We start from the raw sequence: 25,817 nt of genomic DNA on the forward strand, positions 1-25,817 counted from the left end.
AGCTATCTACAAAAGCAGTCTTAGAAAGAGTCTCGGCGTAGGAGGAGGTAATTCTCTTCTAATCACAGCACCCTCTGGAAGTTAATTTCTTTTAGATGCTGCCATCTGCTTAAGAGTCATCATGGAACTGGAGCCAGATCTGAGCTGGAAGTTTCCTTCTCGGGAGACTGATTTAGCATAGCTTATTCCTGGAAAGGGCAAGTACATTCAGATGGTATTTTAATTTCTGCATTCCTATTAAAAGCATTGTGAAATCAACCGTCTTCTTCCTATAAGATTCTCTATAGGTAAGAAATATGGGAGGGGGGACAAAGAAGGATGGAGGAGGGAAAGGGGAAGAAACCAACAGGCCAGTTTGGTGTACTGGATAAGAGAGCAAGACTGTAATCTGGAAAACTGAGTTTGGTTCCCTACTCTTCTGCTTGAAGCTGGCTGGGTGACCTTGGGTCAGTCACAGCTTCTAGGAGCTCTCTCAGCCCCACCCACCTCACAGGGTGATTATTGTTGTGGGGATAATAATGACATACTTTGTAAACCGCTCTGAGTGGGTTTAAGTCGTCCTGAAGGGCAGTATATAAATTAAATGTTGTTATTGTTGTTGTTGTTATGAATTTGTGATGCTCTAAATATCCTCATCTGTCAAATTCCACCAAGATATGGAGGATCTATACCAGGGGTGGCCAAACTTGCTTCATGTAAGAGCCACATAGAATAAATGTCAGATGTTTGAGAGCCGCAAGACATGATGCATTGAAGTGACTTCAGATGAAGAGGCGGGTTTGGGGGAGTGTCCTGAAAGTGACGTTACAGGAAGGGGTGGGGTTTTGATGCAGTATGCTGGACGTGACATCATCAGAAAGGGTGGAGCTTGGGAAGAGCAATCACCTGAACTTTGACTTGGAAGAGACATCAAAAAAGTGATTTCACATCCTTGCTAGGCTTTACCCCCCTCCCCCAAAGTCTCCAGGTATTTTCTGAGTCAGACCTGGCAACCCCAACGTTTTTATTGAAAATATGAAAGCCATGGAAAGAAAGAAGGAAGGAAGGGAAAAAGGGAAAGGGAGAGAAAGACATGGAAAGAAAGAAGGAAAGGAAGGGAAGGGAGGGAAATAAACTAAAATAAAATAAAATGTATGGCCATGGTGATACTCAGAGACCTCTGGGAGCCACACAATATGTTTAGAAGAGCTGCATGTGGCTCCCGAGCTGCAGTTTGGCCACCCCTGATCTATACTATTGGAAAGAGAATTATTACTGCTTTTTTAATGTTTGCAATTGGACGTTGCCTCTGTCTCAACTGTCAAAGTGCAACTGAGCCAATATGGTATAGCGGTTAGAGTGTGATAACTAGGATCTAAGAGACTCAGGTTCAAATCTTCACTTGGGCCAGTTGCACCCTCTCAGGATAAACTGCCTCACAGGGGCAAAATGGAGGAGAGGAGAAAACCTAAGGTGATTTGGTTCACCACCTGGGGGGAAAGGTTGGGTAGAAATGAAGTAAGTAGGTAAATAAATAAATCTGATACCAGCTCCACCCAGAACCTGTAAAATCAGTAGACAAGATGAAGGGGAAAAAAGGTCTGAAGATAGGGTTGCCAACTCCATCTTAGGAAATTCCTGGAGATTTGGGGGCAATGCCTGGGGAGGAGAAGGGATGTCACTCTAGGGCTTTTGTTTCTCCGCCTGTCCTCTCAAGCGGCCATTTCCTCCATGGGAGGAAATGTAATCTAGAGAACAATAGTAATTGTAGGAGAACTATAGATCCCACCTAGTGGTTGTAACCCTACCTCAAAATAGTTTCTGAAACATGTTTTTTTCCTGTTTCTAACACCTCCCATTTTAATGACAGGATGTTTTGAAGGTATTTTATTCATAGGGTTGGCATAGGTCAGAGGAGACTTATTTTATTTATTTATTTATTTATTTATTTATTTATTTATTTATTTATTTATTTATTTATTTATTTATTTATTTATTTATTTATTTATTTATTTATTTATTTATTTATTTATTTATTTATTTATTTATTTATGGTCCGCCTTTCTCACTGAGACTCAAGGCGGATTACAGAGTGTAAGATTAGTACAGTCAGCTTCAAGGACATTTCCATAAACGATGCCATAGGGTAAATAAACACAACTTTACAAAGACATAGCATTAGTAAGAATCCAATACAGAGTTGAAGAAATGCTGAAAGAGAACATAAGCAATTCTAGAGCTGACATCAGACCACATGAAACACAAGGAGCTCATAGGAGCACATATTTAAGACAACAGGAAGTCCGTAAGGCAAATTAGTGGTGAAGTCTATGGACTTTAACTCATTAGCAAAGCATCTGTGAGCCCCTCCCTACAATACAAAAGTATTCTTGAATGATTTGGTTTTGCATCATTTGCGGGAAGCCAGGAGGATGGGGGTTCTCCTGACCTCCACAGGCAGGCCGTTCCACAGCACAGGGGCCACCACAGAGAAAGCCCGTGTACGGGCTGCTGTTGATTTCGCCCATGTGCAGGGTGGCACCTGCAAGAGACCCTGTTCAGATGAGCGAAGCTGCCGTGCATCTCTCCAACTATTAGATCAAGGCAAGGCACAAAAACATTTGAGCTCCCATAGCAGAAACAACTCATTTCAACCTCAGCGTTGTAGTCTGCCTTCTCCCACCAAGGATGGGCGTTGCTTAATTTCTCTGATATTGCTATCAGTTTTTTTTTTCATTTAACGACTCGAACAGGGGGTAAATGCTATGGTTACACTAGTGATAACACATTGACTCCCCCTTGAGGGACCGGTCTTTATTCTTCCATAAGTCACTTCTCACTTACAGCTCTATTGATCACAGGTAAGGATGAATGGGATGTGCTCATGATCCTCTGGGACGAATCCTACATAACATATATGCTTTTATTTCCAGCACACAACTATTTCTAAAACTCAACAAAACAGGTCACCAGGGCAGCACGCCATTGATTTCACGTCCACTTATTCTTCTCTTGCAGTGCTGAATGCTTTATCTATAATTCAAGAGGCTGCAGACCTGCTACACCCCCAAGGGAAACGCTAGCCTATCTCACATGCAATAGAAGGGAAAGTGCTTCAATTCTTCCAGGGAAGTGGGGTCAACAAGTTTGTACTTCTACAGGCCTGCATAAATAACTCCATGACTATATGCAAACGCAAGAGCCCGGAGAGTTTTGAGATTCCAACCAAAGTCAACCTCAGTGTTTAGAGTAGACCTTTCCAGGAAACCAATGTCTGTGGGTCACGCCCATGAACCTGCCTTATACCAAGTCAGACTGTGGGCCTATCAAGATCAATATTGTCTACTCTGACTGGCAACAGCCCTCCATAGTGTCAGGTAGAGGTCTCTCAGATCTTCTTACTGGAGATACCAAGAACTGAACCTGGAACCTTTGGCATGCAAAGCAGAAGCTGTAGCACTCACCCATTCTCTCCTCCTCCCCAGATTCCAGTTAGTGGAAGATGTGTCAACAGCCAGTGCCATATGGTTGCCTGACTGTTGAACCAAGACTAGGAAGAGCAGATTTAGTGGTGCCATGTGGAAATTTTAGACTCTGGACTTATGACGGCCGCCTTTGGATGGTAACGTACACTTCAATTGTGAAGCTGCAGTCTTACCTATGAGATAGGATCTAGACTTGTGTCCTGAAGTCCAGCCCTGATGATATCATTACTCAAATTCAAATGCCTACTTGATCAGGAAACTCAATGAAAGACCTTGGGCCCCTCATTGTGCGTATTCCACAAGATTGCTGAATACAGTGGGAGAAATGAGACTCATACACTTCAATGTGCTCCTTAGAAGTATGGTGAAATGTAATAAAAAGGTAGATAATACATCCTCTATGCCAGGGGTGGCCAAACTGTGGCTCGTCAGGAGCCACATGTGGCTCTTCTGGACATATTGTGCAGCTCCCAGAGGTCTCTGAGTATCACCATGGCCATATGTTTTAGTTTAGTTTAGTTTATGTCCCTTCCTCCCTTCTTTCTATGTCTTTCCCTCCCTTTTCCGTTTTTCCTTCCTTTCTTTTTTCTTTCATGTCTTTCATATTTTCAACAAAAATGTTGGGGTTGCCAGGTCTGACTCAGAAAATATCTGGGGACTTTGGGGGTGAAGCCTAGCAAAGATGTGACAGCACGTTTGTGATGTCACTTCCAAGTCAAAGGTCAGGTGATGGCTCTTCCCAAGCTCCACCCCTCTCAATGATGTCACTTCCAGCATACTGCACCAAAACCCCACCCCTTCCTGTGATGTCACTTTCAGGACACTTCCCCAAACCCACCTCTTCATCTGAAGTCACTTCAATGCATCATGTCTTGCGGCTCTCAAACATCTGACATTTATTCTATGTGGCTCTTACATTAAGCAAGTTTGGCCACCCCTGTTCTATGCAGTAAGATCTAGGCATCTTCTGGTGGCCAAGGGTGGGGGTGAGAATTGACAGGTATGTCACATGTACTACCTAATACTATTGCATAACTTTATGCCAACCCAGGCCCCACCCAAGACAAATGCATAACTTGTCGAGGGGCTCTGTCGTGCAAGCACAGAAATGTTCTGCCTTGATCATCACAATGTAGCGAATGGCCAAGCAGCCCAGTTTCCTTTTAAATATGAATGGTTTAGGGCCACTTGTTTTTATGGAGTTCTGCAACCCATTGGGATGGCCTGAAGTTAAACCAGAAATATTGACGGATTGAATTCAGCATCCCAAGAATCTCCACTTTCATTAAAAAAAAAATGCTAGCCCTTCTAGCTGCTAAGATAATGGGTTCAAATGCCGAAGCAGATTTGGACATTACAGAGCAAGGCCACCGGTGAGATGAATAGGCACTCATATCGTTGGCCAGCCCTAGGCAACTTTTCTTTTAAAGCATGACTTAGCCCAAGAAGGAAATACTTGTAGATACAACTACTTCTTGCACTTCTTTTCAGGGAGGGAAGGTGGCATGGTATAGCCCAAACTCATCAGAGCTCAGGGCCAAGCTACAAGTGACAAATGACACTTGAATAGCAAGTGTATTTCTCCCTGTTCACTTGCCCTCCACTCAATCCACTTGCCAGGCAAGTGTCTTTCGTCATGTGTAGCTTGGCCCTCAGAAGCTAAGCAGGGTCAGTAACTGGACAAGGCGTCCACCAAGTAAGACGCCACATAAGAAGGCAATGGCAAACCACCTCTGCTTCTCATTTGCCTTGAAAGCCCCTTCCTGGGGTCATCGTAAATCGGTTACGACCTGAAGGTACATATGTATGTACTTCTTTTTAAGAAGTTTAAGAATCTGGAAATTCTTCAACAAAAAAAGAAGCTAAATCCTAGGAATCCCATGGAAATCCAGCAGGTACTGTTTCTAGTAGATATTGTAGATCCAGTGGTGTGGTCAGGTATCCTAAATCTTCTTTATGACTAAGGGCCAAGCTACACATGACGAATGACACTTGAACGGCAAGTGGATTGAGTGGAGGGCAAGTGAACAGGGAGAAATACACTTGCCGTTCAAGTGTCATTCGTCACGTGTAGCTTGGCCCTCAGATTTGATTTCCAGCAGAAGAACAGCTTTCTTTGAGCTACAGAGACACAGCTTTGGAATCTCTGCAAATATTCAGGGTACTGTTGCAGAATGTCCATGGATAACTGAAAGTGATGCAGAAATAAAAAGGAACAAGACCCACATGTCCGACGTAAATATCACAGAACTGAATATATCATGCATGCCCGTCTCGGTAAACATAGTTGGTAAAAATCTTTGAAATGGATTTTTGAGACCACTGCTCTCTCCTTTCCGTGTTTTATTTGCTTGGTGCTATGTTAAGAGATGAGTCCAAGACATCCCTCAGCCAGAGAATCCCTGCACAGATCTTTCCCAGCACATGATTTACTCTCTTGCAATACTGATTAAAAAAAACCAGGTTGTTATGGACAGAATTACATATGTGAAGGCCTGGAAGGGGGAGAACGGAGAAATGGAGAGGTAAGTAGTGTCTTTTCATACATTTTCTAGTCTTTTCCCCAGTTTTGAAGAAATAGGATAATTTTGAAGAAAAATTGAGAAACTGGTGGGGTTACGTTTTTTTCCTGAAGTTTTTGAGTCACCCCATCACATTTCTAGGCAGGGAAATGCTCAATGACAGGACCTGAGCAATTTTGACTTCCCACAGGGAAGAGGAGGGCCGTTTCCACACGGCTTACCTTGTTCTGGAAAACAGTGAAATCTCGCGAGAAGCCGCTGTTATTGCGTGAGAAGACGCTGTTATCGTGTGAGAAGATGCAATAATAGCGTCTTCTCGCGCAATTTCGCACGAGATTTCGCTGTTTTCCGGAACAGGGTAAGCCGTGTGGAAACGGCCCAGGTCTCAACACACAGCTGCCATTTTCTGCAGCAGCTGCATGTTTCTCTTTTAAAGAACTGGTCCTACTCTTCCTTGAGCATTCCTTTCACCATTTCACCCCACCTGTTTCCAGACTCAAACTTACAATTCCGTAAGTCTCAAGGTCTTGAAGAGAAGCCATGACAGCGTAGTCAGCCGGTTCCCAGAGAGGTTTCTGAAAAAGAACAAGAAAAGGCATTTACGGTGAATCGCTGTGCGTATTACAGGTTTCTCAGTTTTGCTCAGCCCTTAATTTCCCTGCACAACAAGACAGCACAGTTCTCCTTAAGTCTCATTTAACCTGGAACATTTCTAAAAATTAATTCAGGAACTGTAACATATCCAGTTTTTGAAGCACTGAAACCCTATAAATCAACTGCAGCTTATCCCACTCACTGCATGGGTACATGGATAAAACACAGAAAGAAGTCCTGATGTGACCTTTAAGTTCAACTACATCCGGTCATAAAAGGTAGCTTGAAGGTAGCTAGGTGGGCTGTGGTCTCCAGCAACACCCCTTATTATTGTTCTTCTGCTGGTGATATTGACTACAAGAGCCAGTTTGGTGTCATGGGTAAGAGCAGCAGGTCTCTAATCTGGACAGCCAGGTTTGATTCCCCACTCCTCCGCTTGAAGCCAGCTGGGTAACCGTGGCTCAATCACCGCTCTCTCAGAGCTCTCTCAGCCCCACCCACCTCACAGGATGATTGTAATGAGGATAATAATAATTCATTTTGTAAACCACTGAGAGGGCATTAAGTTGTCCTGAAGGGCAGTGTATAAGTTGAATGTTGCTGCTGTTGTTACAATTTGACCAATTCCAAAGCAATGTAAACAAAGGAAGCCCCAGAGCAATGTACACATTGTGTAAACCAGTGGTACTCATTCTGTTGCTCATAGACAGCCACATTCACAATGACCATCCACCAAAAGAGCCACATTTGCTTCCATGCTTGGCATGAGGCCTGCCCCTCAGGGAGGCTCCTAGCTTAGCCATTCCTCTGGCAATGGCTGTTTCAAGGTGGAAACCATAAGCCCTATCAGGCAAGGGCTTTGCCCACTTTCCTGAAACATGAGGTAGGTATCATATCGAGGACCAGTTTCCAGAAGAGCCACAGGTGGCTCGCCACTGAGTGAATATCACTGGAATAAGCGAACAGAATGCCAGTTTAACATAGGATATGGTGCCGGCAAATTGCAGTCAGCTGTGATGACCCTTTCTCGAAATCACAACTAACAGCTGTATTTTAGTGGCTCTGCCAGATGCTTCATAAACTCCTAATTTTGTAAACTGAAGCAAACCAGAGGGGTTATTCAGACAACTGAATGCTATATTATCGTGCTTTATGTGCTTTTTGTGCTATTTGTGCTTTTTGTGCTTTTTATGCTTTTGGTGCTTATGGTGATTATTATTATTACTATCCTCATCATCACTATTATTTCTACTACATTTTTTAAAGAAACAGGATTTATCAGGAGCACAATGGGGCCACAGCAACATGATTGGCAGGTTGCAGGCCTATATCGTGTCATTTGGAGGGGGGACTTGTTTGAACTGCTTGCCCTATGAGGATAAAGAAGGGAAGGTTTCACTCTGTGAGGAATTTTTATGGGATCCAAATTAGCCTTCTGCATCTTTGCAGCGTTCGCATCCAGTGTGGCTGCTGCCATAGCAACCCAAGGCAACCTCCCAGCTGCCCCCTCCGCTCCAGCCGGGAAAGACAAAATGTGTGAAATCTGTTCTCTCCAGGAAGCGTTTACAAACCGGTGTCTCACTTGACTGCACCCTTGGCTAAGCCATTTAAGGTGGCAAGGGAGGAGAGATGTTTAAAAAGCCACAGCATGAGAAGAGGGAAACCAGAGGACAAAGTCCAGCCTTGCAGGAGGGGACACCAATACACACTCGTGTGTAGAAAAGGGACAGAAAGAAGCCTTTCAGAAGGCGGTTTCTGAAAGGACAAATTAGAGAATAAAAATATGCACTATTGCCAATGTTTTAAAGCAGGGATGGTACCAATCACACTGCATCCTAACTTCAAGAATCAGAATTATTCATTTTGAGATTTGTTTTCAATTTCAGTTCCTTTTGTTGCCAGTTTCAGTGACCTTTGCTGCAAAGATTAAGCTTCTTCAAACAGGGGGAGCTTCTTGCCATAAGATATACTGTCATCTATTAATAGAGACAGTTAATTTTTTGCTAATAATAATAATAATAATAATAAAGGAGCAAATTTCTGTATATATAAACGTGTGGCCTTCATTGTCACATGACAGTCACTAACTTCTTAGATGGCTCATTTTAAAAATAATAAATAATAGGCAAATTCCTGCACTTCAGTTGCTATTAGAACCTCCATGTACAGAGGCAGCATACCTCTGAATACCCAGTAAAAACAAACACAATATGTGACGTGCCTCAGCATCCATGGTTCCAAAGATCACTTGGACACAGGAGAGTGTTAGTGCGGACTACAGAATTGCAGTTGGGTGCCTGTGTTGGTGTGCAGTGGAAGAGTAAAATTTGAGTCCAGTCGCACCTTAAAGATCAACAAGATTTCCAGGGTTTTAAGCTTTCGAGACTCAAAGCTCTCTTTCTTAGATACTTGTATCTGATATTTGCAGGGCTTTTTTTCTGGGAAAAGAGGTGGTGGAACTCAGTGGGTTGCCCTCTGAGAAAATGGTCACATGGCTGGTGGCCCCGCCCCCTGATCTCCAGACAGAGGGGAGTTGAGATTGCCTTCCGCGCCACTGAGCAGCGCAGAGGTCAATCTAAACTCCCCTCTGTCTGGAGATCAGGGGGCGGGGCCACCAGCCATGTGACCATTTTCAAGCGGTTCCAGAATGCTGTTCCACCGTGTTCCAGCTGAAAAAAAGCCCTGAATACTTGTATCTGACAAAGGGAGCTTTGACTCTTGAAACTGATACTTGTATTTGACGAAAGGAGCTTTGGCTCTCCAAATCTTATACCCTGGAAATCTTGTTGGTCTTTTAAGGTGCCACTGGGTTAAAATCTTGTTGGGTAGAGAGGTTACCAAATGGAAACAACCCTATAGGAGCTGGTTGAACCAAAATATTTCTTTTCTCTCTCACACACACACTCACGGAAGCCATCCTTCTTCCCCTCATCCAGCTTTCATACCATGCCACATTCCCCCCACATCCCCAATCCATTCAGACCTTTGCCCTTCACACAGATACAGCTCATCACAGCTATTGTTGCCATGGTCCTCTTCCTCACACCTGGCATCATCATTTCCTGAGCTCATCAGCTTGGCAGAGGCCCTCTTGCTGTGACTTTGTTTGCCATAAATGGCAAAGCGTGAACGATCACGAGCAAGTGGCACTATGGCTTATTAAGTGTGCATCTGGCTACAGAAAAAGCAGAGAGCCGGATGAAGGGGTAGCCACGGAGGCAGCCGCAGGATGCTTAGGACACAGTTTGGCAGGCAAGAAGCTCCCTGTTATTCCCAACAGGAAGCTGCCAGAAACCGAAGCCATGCCGAAATGGTTCAAGGCTACAAAATATGTGCCTTTCTTTCTTTCTTTCTTTCTTTCTTTCTTTCTTTCTTTCTTTCTTTCTTTCTTTCTTTCTTTCTTTCTTTCTTTCTTTCTTTCTTTCTTTTTCGTTCGTTCGTTCGTTCTCTCTCTCTCTCTCCCCTTCCCTCTCTCCTTTCCCTTTCCCTTTCCTTTCCCCTTCCCTCCTTTGGAGAAAAATTTCCATGATGAGACAAGCTGTGGGAACCTTCAGAATGGTAGAGAGCAGGTGGTGAGCACCCCTCCCCAAAAAGGCTGCCCGAGAAGTCTGAGCCAAATAGAATACCTCCCTCTTCACACCTCCTGGAAGGAGTAAATCCTGAAAGGGAAATGCAACCATAATCTGACTTTAAAAAACTCAGGTGCCTTCCACTCCTGCATCTCTAATGGAAACGCCTTATTTTAAAGAGGGCAGCCAATAAGAAGCTTTGCCTTACAATAGTTCCACCTATTTTCTGGAAATTTCAGTGGGTATCAAAAGAGGCACTGGTGGGCACCATATTAGGGAACTTGTTTTACAGTGTATGAGTATGTGTGTGTTAATGTCTGAAATATTTTAATGTTTTGTTTACTGTTTGCCACTTTGGGGCTCCTGAATCAGATGGAAAAGCGGCATAGAATTGTTTTTTCCTATTAAGAATTGTATTTTTTCCAGATAAGGTAATAAACCTCTTCTCCAACACAGCCTATGAACAAAAGAACAAAGTAAGAGCTGGATACACATAAACAATAATTAATGAAGCACTGGGACTTCATTATAGACTGGGAAGGGTTTAACTCTTTCCCCTGCTTTTCAGACATGCCAGATTTCCTGAGAAAGAATGACTAACCCAAAGCCACTCTGGAAGTTTCCCCGAGTCCCCTGGGTTAGCCCAACAACTACTCTGGCCTCGTTGAAGGGAGTATACAGGTTGCTGGAAAATGAGATACAAGCCTGGATCAAAAGCAGCTCTGAATCACAGTTTTGTGCCATGAGAATGGATCTGGAAGGAAATTCAGGCTCTCCTTTGCACACTTTCTAGAGTTGCCAGGTCTCCTGGCCTTAAAACTCGGCAGGGGGTGGGGGGAGGTACCCCTGGAGTCCTTACTGTTTGTGCATTATGTGCATATGCTTCAGAGCCTTCCTTGTTGCACAGGAAATGACATCATTCCCTGCACAAGAAGGAAGGCTGTAGGGGGCACAGGAACATACTCTGGAGCTCCTGGGCCCATTCTCCATGCCTTCCCCCCCACCCCCGCCAGCTAGGGATCTCGTTCCTCCAGTGGAGGCAGGGGATCCTCCATGCCCACCTTTCACCCCCCACCACCGCATACCTGGCTGGCAGGGGGAACGGTGTGGAACGGTCCTCTCCGGTGCGCTCCTGGGGCCAGTGCGACAATGTCACTGAAATCATCACACTACCACAAGAGTGCTTCCACACTTCGCAGTGGACCAATTTGGGCCCCAAATGGGCTGAATCAGACCATGTGCACTCCCCAGCCTTGCACAATGACGTCAGTTCCCAGAAGTGATGTCATTACACCGGTGTGAGGACCATCCTGAGAGCACCAGGAAGGTATGCGCTGGGTCCCCCCTCCCACCAGGATGGTAAGGGAACTTGGCAAACCTACTGCCAGCCAGATGAGTGGGAGGGGGCAGAGGCTGGGAGCAGCAGATCCTCCACCCCCACTGGGGGACTGGCAGCCCTAACACTTTCAGTTTCATTTAGTTGCTTCCTGGTTTGCAGCAAACTGTTGGTTGCCTTTACGCTGAAACTTATAAACCACAGTTCGTGCTTTTGCTATGAACAAAATGCAATTCCAGTTTGCAGGGCATGCACGACGCTCGTTGCATGAAACATAATGGCAAACTGAGAAAAGGTTGGCCTTTCATCTGAAACAAACCAAAATGACATTTGCCCAACTGGAAGTCATCAGGCAGCACAGAATTAGCCTGTTGAACTCCCTGCCATGGGATAGAGCAATGGACACACAGGCTTTAAAGGGAGATTAAACAAATCCACGAAGGACAGGTCCTTCAGTGGCTATTAGTCAGAGGCAGCTGGTGGGAAATCACAGAGGGAAGATCTGGCTTCCATGCCCTGCTTCTCAGACTTCCAAGGCCATCTGGTGGGTCACTTGTAGCAAGCAAAATGCTGGGCTAGATGAACCATTGATCGATCCAGCTGAGATCTTCTGGAACTGGGCAGTGGAATTATGGATCTAAAGCTTTTTTCTCCCAGGGAAAAAACCAATATGCTCTGCAAATAACTTTCAAGTAAAATGCAGGCATCCTCTGAAAGATGCACTGGGGCAGCAACGGGCACAGCGACACTTTATTGCTTCAGGGGGAGGAAAATCAAATGGTAAGTTTCCTGCCTCCTCCCTTCTAAGCAGAGAAAGAGAGTGGGTCAGAAGAGAGAAAAACCCATGAAAGGAAGACGGAAGGGGGCAACTCGGAGTCAGAGTAAAGAGGGGAATACTCGTCTCACTGGAAGCGTCCTTTCACAAAGGTCATGTTTTGCTACATTAAGCAGAAATGTCAAGAGAAAAATTGGATTCCAAAAAGAGGAAAGGAAAACACACTCACATGCACACACCGATCTTTCGACACAAAACACAGAATCAAAAAAATAGCACGATCGCATCACTACGGATTTGGCCAAAGGGGAATGGAAGAAAAGAAGTGTATTCTTCTTTCTATCTAAAAGGAAAGTTAATGGGGAAAGAGTTTTCCAGTGTTGGCCTTACACATATGAAGCTGCCTTTTGCTGAACCAGACTCCTGCTCTATCAAGGTCGCTATTGCCTCCTGTAGCTCACAGCCACTCTTCATAGATCCAGAGGAGTTCGCCGTGTTAGTCTGTAGTAGCAAAATCAAAAAGAGTCCAGTAGCACCTTTAAGACTAACCAACTTTACTGTAGCATAAGCTTTCGAGAATTACAGTTCTCTTTATACTTTTCCCACACTGCACTCTTTTATGGGACTGGACCACAGAGTAGACTAGGAGACAAAAAGGGCCCTGTGTAGGCTCTGCCCCCCCTCCCCCAAATGCAGGGGGTAAGGAAGGAAGAAATGGACCTACTCCTGGCCCTCAATAAAGAGGGAAGAGAAGGAACCAACTCACCATAGCACCTGCCTGGCTCATACCTTATGCAGGTGGGTGGCCTGTGGTGGTGGCACCCACCCAGATGGGAGTAGGGGGGCTGCTGGTTCTTGGGAGGAGGGGGTTGCTGATGGTAGGAGCTCCCACTCATCTGACATGAGGCAGAGATTGCTAGCTTTTCCAGGTTTCTCCCAACAGACAAATCGCTTAGGCAGACTTACGAGTGCCCTGACCTGGATAGCCCAGGTGAGCCTGATCTCATCAGAGCTCAGAAGATAAGCAGGGTCGGCCTTGGTTAGTGATTGTATGGGAGGCCTCCAGCGAAGACCAGGGTTGCAGAGGCAGGCAATGGCAAACCACCTCTGTTAGTCTCTTGCCTTGAAAACCGTAGCAGGGCTCGCCATAAGCCAGCTATGACTTGAGGCCACTAGGCTTATGTGTAGGTTTTTTGTGTTTATTGTACTGTGTTGTTTTGCTATTCTTGCCATTTTATTTTTCTGTTCTGTCTCTGGTTAAGGGAATAAAGATAGTTCTCATCGAAAGAGCTATTTTCTCCCTTGTTCTATTGGAGCACTGTCCCAATTCAGGACCCTGGTGGACACTGGAAGGATACTCCAAAGTTGATTGTCCAGGTGATACCTGTTGGCTCTTACACTATGCATGTTATAGCTCCTGCACAGATACCTATTTAGCTACCCCACCCCCCAAGGGCATCAGTCCACCCCCACAGCTACCCCACCCCCCAAGGCCATCAGCCCACTCGAACTTTCCCTGGTGCCCTTAATGACCAGTCAGCCCCTGCTGGCCAAACACACCGATCATCCTAAAGCCACGCTCTTTCAACTGCAGGCTCAAAGGGCAGCATTTCACTTTTATGCATTTTAAAGATTTTTGGATTGTCTCCTCACTGAAGTTCTTGAGGCAGTTCACAAAAATGAAACAGTATACAGCAAGGACATTAAAATGATGGATGACAACGTTCTGCAAACAGCTATACAGCACGATGATAAAATCCTACAATGCTGAACATGGCATATGATTTCGGGGGGTCAGAGGGGGACGCTTCAGTGCCCTGCATTGCCCCCTTGAGAAGCAGAATTAATTCTGCAGACTACTGAGTAGAAAGAACAGATCATCAAAACAAAGATAAATCATGCCAAATTGCTCGACCTATATGATTTACGGCCTGACCTGGGTGGTTCAGGCAAGCCCAGTCTTATCAGATCTCGGAAGCAAAACAGGGCCAGCCTTGGTTAATACTTGGATGGGGGACCACCACAGAAGTCCAAGGTTGCTATGCAAAGTCAGGCAACGGCAAGCCACCTCTGTCTGTTGCCTTGAAAACCTTCTAGAGTCACCCTAAGTCAGCTGCAACTTGACAGCACTTTACACACACACACATACACACACATGATTTATACAGACTGCAGAACTCATCTCATTTAGTTAAAGGCTGGTGACGGTTGTGCATCTATAATGGTGTTAATCTCACGAGGCACCAACACAAAATTTGCCATCAGGTGCAGAATTCTCAGTGCTGAGAATCTTAGCATTCTATTCAAGCAATTTGCTTCTTTGCTTTGTCAAGTAAGAAAATAAATTTGAGTTGGCTAGAAGGCCTAACAAAATTACCGGCTTTCCTAAAAGAGCAAAAAGATACCCCCCAAAAGCTTCAATTGCCCATAAAACAGTCCATTACGTTTGGTAAAAAAAAAAAAAGACTTATTTTTTTTATTAAGAAAATATCACACAAAGTCACAAACATCTCAACAAGATTAAATGCATTATAAGCGTACACATTCATATTATACCTTTTGGACATAAAATCAATAAAAGGTTCCCAGAATACTAAAAAACCTCTGTAGATTTTTGTCCCCCTTTCTTAGCTGAATATGGTCTGACATTTCTGCCACATTCCAGATAGTAATAAGCCATTCTTTAAGTGATAGTATCTTTGATAGGCACCATTTAGTCACTATAAGAATTTGACTGTGGTAAGCATATTCTGCACAAGCTTGACAAGGGCTATTATTAACATTTCCCTTAAAATATCCAGGAAACACTACGCAGAGGGTCAAAAAGTATTAAATAACCAATCACTTTACTGCCCCAAAAAGATATAATTTGGGGGCAATATCACATATGCATTTTTAAAAACTTCTACCAAACATGTGCCATCACAAAACTACCTGATCCTGTTTTCAGAACCACCCAAGTTTCATGGGGTACAAAAGTGGGGCTGCCGTGGCTACTGGATTACCATCGTCCTCCAACCAGGAGGAAGTGTCAGGCAATCTCCCTCTTCATCTCCCAAACAATATGAATCAACGAGGGCTCATTTCAAGGGAGAACGCACAGGAACACAATTCTGGCAGTTCCCCAAAGAGGTCACGTATCAGGTGGCCCCACCCACTTGACCCTCGGCCATTTTGGGCCCATTTCAGCCTGGATTGGGGCTGAAACGGCCCGGATCGGGACTCTGACAGGTGGTGGATCACTCTCCTGCTCATCAGTGGCCAGATCCTGACCATTTTGGGCCCCTTTCCGGCCATTTTCAGCCCCTTTTTGCCATTTTGGGCCCAATTTCGGTCCTGAATGGCCAGGATTGGGTCCAAAAAAGCCAGGATAGCTGATGTCAGGGGGTGTGGCATATGCAAATCAGGTATGCTAATGACACACTTCCGGTGATGGCAAGGGGTGTGGCATATGCTAATGAGTTATGCTAATGACACACTTCCAGTGATGGCAAGGGGTGTGGCATATGCTAGTGAGTTATGCTGATGAGTTATGGTAATGAGTTCCTCCAGCTCTTTTCCTACGAAATGACCCCTGGAATCAACTATACTTGCACGTAGTATTGCCATTGCAATGCTAAATCTACATGGTCCGATTTAGCATAAGGAAGCTTCGTCTGTTCATGGATCTTATCTGCTCTGGTTGGCAGCATCTCTCCGGGTCGCAGGTGGACATCTTCCACATCGTCTGTTCCCTGATTCTTTTCACTGGAAATGTCAGGGCTTGAACCTGGGACCTTCTGCATGCAAAGCAGATGTTCTATCACTGAGCCCCTTCCCCTTTATGCCTTGGAAGAATCAAATGCGTCAAATTACTACATGCAAATTTGTCATTTGCATAATATATACACATTGCAGAACGCAGCTTTCCTTTGCGCAGAATCCGGTTGTCTTAATATATATTTTGTAAAGAAAATAATAGTAGAGGGTACCCAGCGCCTCAGATAGGTGATCACCTGCAATTTATCCCAGCCACAAACCAACAGCCAACAAAGGCCAAGGTGGGCTGGCGGAAGTAGCTCTTTGCACCGATGCGCGTGTTTGTTTGTGTTTTATTTAAAGCAGCCGAGGTTTACGGAGGAGTGTTCTCCTTCGGTGAAATCCAGAACAATTGGAATTTAGCATGAAGGGAAATGGCATGTTTGCTTTGCCTTCAATTAAGCGCCAGCAGAAAGGGCTCCGCTATTAGAGGCGTTTTTTATTCGGCTAAATTAAGCCAGATGCCTCATTAATGACACTTACAAACAAGAGCCTCTGTAATTAAACTGCAAACTATATTATTGTGATAAGGTCAAGGATGCGCCTGGGGAAAAGGGGGCTTTCAGCGCTCTTTCCCTCCCATCCTGGCTGTTGCTTCGATCATGCACACACCCCTCGACGGTTGCAGTTTCCTCCAAACTTGACACTTCTGGAGGTTGCATAGGAGATGTTCTTGACACATTTTAATAATGTGTTACCAGTGACAAAACTTCTGATCGTCAGGATTAGCTACATGCCAGTGCCACAGAGAGAAAGCACACCTGGCATCAATTAGAGGTGAAACACACACCCTTGACTACGTTTCCCTGGTGTTAGTTTTGCTGGTGGCACAATTCACAATCGCGCTGGATTCTGTTGGCTCAGTGCCTCTTTGGTAAATCAGGACATTCCCTGAAAGCACCCAGACTGCCTTTCCCTCTGCAAAGAAATGTCATGCATCCCAGAATTGCCATTCAAAGTTCACTGTGATTGGGTCTACATTGCAGGGCTGTTGTGAGGAAGCAACGGCCCTCTCCCAGGGTTAGTTAACACATCAGCAAATCAACCCACAGACATGCAAATGGAGCTGGCCAAGTAAGACATGTGAACATGTGAAGCTGCCTTATGCTAAATCGGACCTTTGGTCCATCAAGGTCAGTGTTGTCTACTCAGACTGGCAGCGGCTCTCCAGCATCTTTCACATCAACTATTCTCTGATCTCTTTTAACTGGAGGTGGTGGGGACTGAACCTGGGACCTTCTGCATGCCAAGCAGATGCTCTACCACTGAGCCATGGAGCCTTCCCAAAGGGCATACCAGCTAACACCTTGGCTAGGGTGTCACTCCCAGGAGACAAACAGCTAGATGGGATTCCTTCCTTTTAACCAGAAAGTAATACACTGACCCTAAGTAAAGAGGCACTCCCGTCCTAGATCTGATAAATTATCTGGACATGGAGAATAAGCTGTCTGATTGCTTGCTTGCTCTCTCTTGCTCAGAGCCGGTTTGCTTGCTTGCTCTCTCTTGCTCACAGCCAGTTTGGTGTAGTGGTTAAGAGTGGCAGGACTCTAATCTGGAGAGCCAGATTTGATTCCCCACACCTCCCCTTGAAGCCACCTGGGTGACTGCAGGTTCATCACAGATTCTAGGAGTTCTCTCAGTCCCACCCTCTTTCAGAGCTCTGCTCTCTTAAACCCACCCACCTCACAGGGTGATTGTTGCGGGGATAATAATAACATACTTTGTAAACCGCTCTGAGTGGGTGTTAAGTTGCCCTGAAGGGCTGTATATAAATCAAATGTTGTTGTTGTTGTTGTTGTTGTTGTTTTTATCTTTTATGCTCCTTAGCAGAGATGGGCACACAGCAATACGCACAAAAAAAAGCCACAAACAGCCTGATCTGCTGTTCATGAACAAGCTGTTCGTGAGGCCCGATTCTAAATTAACAGGTGGTCTTTGCAAGCCTTGATCGTAGCTGTTCGTCAAGCCAAACAGTCTGGCATCTGCAATCAATTCCCTTGGCAACTTAGGCAGGGATTGTCTGAACTCTGTCCGAACTCCTGCTGTTGCCCTGGAAACCCCAATCTAAGCCCAATTTAGCTTGATAGGCTGGTCTTCCTTTTAAGTGTGGAGCTCCAAATTTGTTACAAGGGAGCAAAGAGCAGTGGGGAAGGGGACTCCCAGCTGTGGCTTAGTTTGCAGACAGTGGAGAGGGAGAGACAGTTGCTGTTGGCATTTTGATAGAGAGAGTGCATTGGAGCTTGAATTTTCTTTGTGTGTGGTGGGATAGGGATCTACCCCTTCAGGTTTCAGGGCTGCTGCCAGACTCTGGGTCAAGCTATTTTTTACTGGTACCTTTCCTGTTGCCTGCTCAGGTCAGATTTCTGGGAGTGGTGCAGTAGGGATCTTGACTTGGATGATGGCTGGAGGAGAGCCTGCTGGCCCCCACGAACAGCCAACCACAAACATGTTCGTGAACCATGTTCGTGGCCATGTTCGTGGTTGTTCATGAGTTCCTGTTCATGGATGGCATCGAACAACGAACATCATGTTTGTTTGTTTTTTCTGTTCATGCCCATCTCTACTCCTGAGACTAAAGCTCAGGCCATCTCAGCATGAAGAGCTTAACCCGGACTCCATTTTGGCCACACGTGGCCAAACAATGGGACGAAGCCCAACAACCGAAATTGAGGTAATGGACATTTATTGAAGGCTTATGCCTCTAACAACTTGTCCTTACCTTATTACCTGTTAGAGGCAAACCAAGAACAAGGTGAGAAAGATTGTGCATATTCACTTTTCTTTTAACCTTTGCTCTTGTGTGCATGCTTTATTTTTTCACTAAACCTTTGTCATATGAAAGCTGGAAATCTGATTTCGGTACCCAAACCACTCCGGACTTCATCACATTTACCAAAGGAGAAGCCAAGGGTGGAGGCAGGTCAATCTTCCCATCCCTGAGTGTTCGAATATGTGTTTCTCACATGATAAACTAGGGAGAGTGAGGTGGCAGAAGAGCCTTAAGCAGCACCGTACATAGAGAATTCTGGAGTCCCAGTCCTCTAGCCAGTGATATTATAATGACTGGGTGGTTGCAGTACAAATACCCAGCAAGTAGGGGTTACAGGGGAGTAAGGGAGTGAAGGTGATGACTTGGGACAGCCACAGGGCTTCCCGTCTCCTGGGACAGGCCATGAGGTCTTCTGAGGAGGACAGTGTTTCTCTACATCCATCTACTACCATCTCTAAGCAGGTAGGCTCCCCTCACCACTCTGGACTTTGGAAATTCTATGCACGACCACCCCTTTTTGCTCTTCTCCCCAGCCTTGAAATGTTTTTGGTCTGAACAACACATAAACACACTAAACAGCATTTTAATGAGTCAGAGCCTTTATCTATCAAGGCCAGCCTTCATTTACTTTGATTGGCAGAAGGCCTCCATGGTCTCGGGGGGGGGGGGATTTTGCATCACCGAATTCTGGAGACAATGAGGATTGAACCCGGGATGTTTGACATGCAAAAGAGGTGCTCTAGTTCTGAGCCACAAGTTCCCTTTATACACATCTACTCTTCCCCACTATGTCAGGTTAGCTATCCAACACAAGAAAGCTCATGCGTCCTTTGATGCTTAGATGCACAGCAGTTTTGAAATTTGTCTGACCTTTCATCAAATGCACCAACCACTTTGGCAGTCACTGACTATGTGCCCTTCCAACCACACAATAAGCCAGAGCGACCGTACATCTTCATGAAAACAGTTACTGTTTTGCATCACACCACATGATTACACAAACACATGAAGCTGCCGTCTGAATTGAACCCCTTAGTTTATCAAGGTTGGTGTTACCTGTGCTGACTGGCAGTGGATGTCTAGGGTCCCAGGTGGAAGTCTTTCTCATCACTTGCGACCTGAGCCTTCTAACAAAGGTTTGAACCTGGGAACTTCTCCATGAAAAGTAGATGCTCTCCCACTGAGCCACAGTGCCTTCCATTTTGTTTCTGCTCAGCTTTTATCTATCTATCCATCTATCCATCTATCCGTCTATCTGTCTGTCTGTCTGTCTGTCTGCTTATTATTTATTTATTTATAGTCATCCTTTCTCACTGAGATCCAAGCCAGATTACCCAGTGCAAGTGAAAATACAATGTAATCAACAGCTAGAACATTTCACTGAGCAAAGTACAATAACGAACAATGGTTAGGACATTCAGGGAAAGAGATACAATAGGACATGGAAGCAGAAAATTGGGAAAAAACAAGCATAAAGCCAAGCGCAGAGATGAAATCTTTCTGAAACAAGGCATCATTTATTTACATAGCATGTTTAGCAGCCTGGAAACTCTCTAGTAGGTGCATGGCTGCATCAGCAGACATTACCCAGCAGAGTATCATATAGTTTTAGGGCTTTTGCCAACCATTGTAAGAATCTGGCAAATGATTTTCGTGGCCAAAAGAGGGGTGATTTCTGCCATTTTGCCCCTCCCCCGTGTGCCTCCATTTTTTTTCATCATACTGTTCCTGAAGTCCCCCTGCCTCCCTGGAGCAGAGTTTTTGACAGCATTTCAGGCTGCCGCGGGAGATTGGGATGCTGGCTCTTACCTCTGCTTCTTCTCCTCTTGTTCCTCTTGCTGCATGCGCACACACTCCCAGCTGGTATAATGACATCACTTCCAGGAAGTGACATCATCATATGGGTCAAAGGACGGCCTGGGAGTGCTCCTGCACTCACCAAAGGACTGAATCCCTCCCCTGTGAGCCCCGATTCAGCCCGAAATGGGCCCGCTATAGGGGGCAGGAGCACACTGCGCCACCCAAGGGTGTGCTGCATTGTCAGGGGATGACCTGGGGGTGCACCCCCCACTGACCCAGTAGGTGGCGGTGGGGGGTGGGAGGTGAGAGCAGGGGATCCCCCACCCTGGGTGGGGGAATGGCAAGCCTAAGCAGATGGGAAGTGAGGAAGCACCACTTTGCTGATAGAAATCAGCAGAAATTACCATTGGATCTAAGACTGTATAAGGCTAAAAGCAAATGCCTTTATTTCCTCCACTTCATTCAGATGTACAAGATTGACCTCTAAAGATTTATGATGAACCTGTTTGGTCCTTCTAATTTCCTCTCCTTCTGCCATCCTTTAGTCACCAACCTTGCTCATTAAGGCAAAGCTGACTGCTCTCCCCCCCACCCCCCGCAACAAGGTTGCTATCTCTGGGTTGGGAAATTCCTGGAGATTTGGGGGAGGAGCCTAGGGATGGTGGGGTATGGGGAAGGACCTCAGTGAGATATAATACCGTAGAGACCACCTTCCACAGTTGCCATTTGCTCTGGGGGAACTGATCTCTGTTGCCTGGAGATCAGTTGTCAAGACCTCTCTGTTTTAGAGAGCTGCTGTAACACAGTGGTTAAGTGGTTTGGCTGTGAATCAGCACTCTACTGGTTCGAATCCCAGTCCTACCATGAGATCAGCAGGTGCCCTTGAGTAAGCCATTCTTCTCAGCCCCAGCTCCCCAGCTGTATTGTGGGGATAATAGTAACGCTAACTTTTTCACCACTCTGGGTGGGGCACTAATCTGTCCAGAAGAGAGGTATATAAGCACAGTTATCATCATCATCATCATCTCAGAAGATTGCCAGGCCACACCTGGAGGTTGGCAAGCCTACCCAACAAACATGCTGAAATGATACCCGGAAATCCCAGCTGTGGCAACCTACGCTGTGCAGGCCCTCATCACAGATCAGGTTGTGCAAATCTAAGTCTAAATTGAGATCTCAGATAACACGGCAGGCCACGGCCGAGACAAAGCCTGCAGAAGTGCCTAGAGATGCCAAACCTATTAGGAGTCTCACTTTCCCCCTGCAACTCCTCGGCAGGAGAAAGTGGATGAGTTAGCAGAACAGGCCTTGTCATTAAACTGATGAGATGAGCAGTTCATAGCCGCCAGCCATTCTCTGTCTGGCACAAGCTCTGCCAGAGTTCCTTCAGGTGACGGGAGGAACAAAGACAGATTACTATGTTATGTAAACAGAAGAAGAGAAGGAGGAAAAACCCTTTGGTATCAGGGTTATTTTTTTGCTTGAGACACATATCCACAGCACAACTGACAAAATCCAGTCCTCACGGGTATGTGGAGCAGGAATGTCCTTTACATCGCAGCGGCACCATTTTGGAATTCAAGGGCAGTAAGATTTGCAAGGCAAATATGGAAGTCTGTTCTGTGATAGATCCAACTGCCACAGGCAGGCAGGCAGGCAGGCAGGCAGGCAGGCAGGCAGGCAGGCAGGCAGGCAGGCAGGCAGGCAGGCAAGCAAGCAAGCAAGCAAGCAAGCAAGCAAGCAAGAAAGAAAGAAAGAAAGAAAGAAAGAAAGAAAGAAAGAAAGAAAGAAAGAAAGAAAGAAAGAAAGAAAGAAAGAAAGAAAGAAAGAAAGAAAGAAAGAAAGAAAGAAAGAAAGAAAGAAAGAAAGAAAGAAAGAAAGAAAGAAAGAAAAATTACATGCATGCTGGTGATGATTTCAAGCACCTAGATATCTGTTGTGTCAGACCCTAATTTGCCATTTCCACTCAAACTCACCACTCTATTTTCATGCCATTTTCTGCAATCTTGTACACCTTCTCTGTGTGTGTGTAAAGCTCTGTCAAGTCACAGTTGACTTACGATGACTTCCACAGATTAACCCTATATTTCTTTGGTCGTCTCCCATCCAAATATTAATCAGGTCCAACCCTACTTAGCTTCTGAGATCTGATAGGATTAGACTAGTCTGAGCCATCCAGGTCAGGTATCTGCTTTGGAGGGAAACTTACTATCCACATTAGATAGGGACCAACTTTCTTTGATAAACACTGCAAAGCACATAGCCATCTTGTTGGGCCCAGCTCTATTATTTCAGAAACTGCAGGGGCCAAAAGTAGACTTACCAACTGCATATGTCCCCCAAGCTGTTGGGAGATCGGACCGGAGATCTGATGCTGCTCTGTTGGGAGATCTGATGCTGCTGAGCAAGATAGCTTTAAAAGGAGTTTAGACAGATTCAGGGAGAATTGGTCTCATCAACGGCTACTAGCCAAAGTAAGTTAAGGGAACCGCCACATTCAGAGGCAGTAAACCTCTGAAATTCAATGCTAGGAGGCAACATCAGAGAAGGACCTCCAACTCAATGCCCTGTTTGTTGGCCTTCCAGGACAACTGGTTGGCAACTGTGTGAACCAGGATGATGAACTAGATGGACAACTGGACTAATCCAGCATGTTACACCTATTCCAGTTTCTGGATTGTCTTCAAGGGCAGCCCCACCTACAGTGTGTTACAGTAGTCAAGCCTAAGAACCTAAGGATATAAGAAGAGCCCTGCTGGATCAGACCACTGAAAGCCCATACCCAACCCCATATAATTTTGAAATGTTGTGAAACTGAACTTTTAAAGAGAGCCTTTGGTGTCTCTCAATGGCTTCTGTAGTCAGTTAGGGTTCAGGGGCTTCTTAAAGATGTTATTTGTCACCCTATGGCTGCTTTAATAGTTTGTTGTGATTTACATGGTTTTTAATTCATGATACACTTCAGGTCCCAGTTAACTGGGAGAAAGGCAGGATTCCACATGTTGTAAATTTCTATTTAGAATGAACTGTATGAGTTTCCCCTAGTATTATTAGGGTGATATTAAATCATCATTTTATATAAAGTATGTGGCTAAACATGATGGTTGTCAACTTCCAGATGGTGTCTGGAGATCTCCCAGAATTACAACTGATCTCCAGGCCACAGAGATCAGTTCCCCTGGAGAAAATGGCTGCTTTTGAGGGTGACCTCTATGGCAATATACTGCCTGAGGTCCCTCCTCTTCCCCAAACCCCGCCCTCTCCAGACTCCACCCCCGAAGTCTCCAGGCATTTTCCAACCTGAAGCTGACAACCCTTCAAAACACTACATAAAAACATAGAATAACCAATACACATGCATCTGCAAAACTGACAGCAGTAAGCAGAAATCTGAAATATTAGACCAAAAAAATGAGGTGGGGGTTTGCAAGAGGGAACAGTTGCTGATCCTAAGACCGTATGTTATGGTGTCTTGACTATTTGGCTTATAGGATTGGCAACCCCCAGGTTGTAGTTGGAGATCTCCCAGAATTACAACTGATTTCCAGGCTATAAAGATAAGTTCCCCTGGAGAAAATGGCAGCTTTGGAAGATGGACTCTATGATATTATACCTGCTCAGGTCCTTCCCCTCCCCTTAGCCTACTACCCTCAGGCTCCACTTCCAAATCTCCAGGAATTTCCCCATAACTGTGGAGGAGCAGTCAGCTATGCGAGCAAAGTTGCTTACTAAAAGCGCAAAGAGCGAGGAAACTGTCACCCTATACTCCACCCTCTTTGGCTCCTCCTCCCAAATCTCCAGGAATTTCCATCGGGGAGTTGACAACTCTACCTATATCTCTTCCAGGTTTAATTTCTAGCTCTTAGCTTATCCCCCTCTTTCCTGCCACCTGACAGGGCTCCTCCTGCCACTAGGCCCTATTTGATCTTTTCCCCTCTTGCTTCCTGGCTCCTCTTTTGCACCCTTGGGATCTGCCTCCACCACCCAACGTTCCTTGTGATTGATCCTCTTCAGCCTAGGATTTGCTCGTTTCCCTTTCTTATCATTCATGCTGCCTCCAGCCTCCCTCTGTCCCTCCCCGTTTCATGGAAATGATGGGCAGGAACAATCCTCTCCAATTCGGGAGAGGGTAGTCAAGACAGCCACCCACCCTCTTCCCCATCTTGCTACATCTTCCTTGGCAACAGTTTATGACAATTCTTCGATGATGTTCTTGAAACAAAAACAAAAAACAAGTAGCAGCAAAGCAGGTCTTGAGATGTTTGAATAATAGCACTGAAACAAACCTATAATTGTCTTGCAAGTGAGATTGGATGGTTAGGAGAAGCAGTGCTGAGCCTGTAAATGAGAGCGGTCTCCTAAGCTTTACCCGCTAACTGTAGATTCATAACGGCTGAGATTAGACAGTGATGATGGAGAAGAACTCTGGGTATGCAGAATACTGACTTCTTTCTGCTCCTACAATGTTGGCAGACCAATTTGCCATAATAGATAAAGTGTTCGGCTTATAGTTCCACATGCAAGTTAACCCATCATATAATGGTTATCAGTGAGGGAAAGACATGCACACCAACCACCCCCTTTGTTTCCCATAAATCTTAGCTCCACTTTAGAGATGGGCTTAAACTCAAAAGTCCATGATGAACTGGTTTGATTCATGATTCGTGAACCGGTGGTTCGTCAGAGCCCATCTCTGACAAACTGCCACTTTCGGCTGGTTTGTTTTGGTTTGTTTTTTGGTTCATCACTGCAGACAGCCTGGTGCCGATCAATTAGTTTCCTAGGCAACAGAGGATGGACTTCCTGAAGACCTTCTGCTGACCCGGAAGTGGCCTTCTATTGGCCCAGAAGTGACAATTTGCTGACCTGGATGTGATGTTTTCACGAACCAAATGAACTGGTTCGCAAACTGGAGCAGCTTTGTGAAAGTTTGTGGCTCCTGAAATGTGATGAACCATGAACCACACAGTTTCGGTTTTTTCCCCATCTCTAATCCTCTTTCCACAGCATCTATCCATATTAGTTTGCCTCTAGGACCCTGATGAAGATTTTGCCAAGCCAAACAGACCTTTCACTTCTCTCACAGAACCTGGGCTGTCAGCGAACATTCCAGAGCTGACAGCTTTAGCAGAACATTCCATGAAATCACCAAATCTCAGCCAATGACTACATCTTGCATCAAGGCATTG

The 25,817-nt window shown here is 45.3% G+C and overlaps 1 protein-coding gene across 2 annotated transcripts in view; it reads right to left on the minus strand.

The window, feature by feature from the left end:
- NTRK3 (neurotrophic receptor tyrosine kinase 3) overlaps window positions 1-25,817 on the minus strand; it is a 409,536-nt gene that overhangs the window by 247,492 nt on the left and 136,227 nt on the right. For both annotated transcript variants that reach the window (XM_055002827.1, XM_055002826.1), the window contains exon 4: window positions 6,493-6,561. In XM_055002827.1, the coding sequence (XP_054858802.1) occupies window positions 6,493-6,561 (69 nt within the window). The remainder of the gene's footprint in view (window positions 1-6,492; window positions 6,562-25,817) is intronic.

Source organism: Eublepharis macularius, chromosome 18 (assembly GCF_028583425.1).
Source record: "Eublepharis macularius isolate TG4126 chromosome 18, MPM_Emac_v1.0, whole genome shotgun sequence".
NCBI classification, from domain to species: domain Eukaryota; kingdom Metazoa; phylum Chordata; class Lepidosauria; order Squamata; family Eublepharidae; genus Eublepharis; species Eublepharis macularius.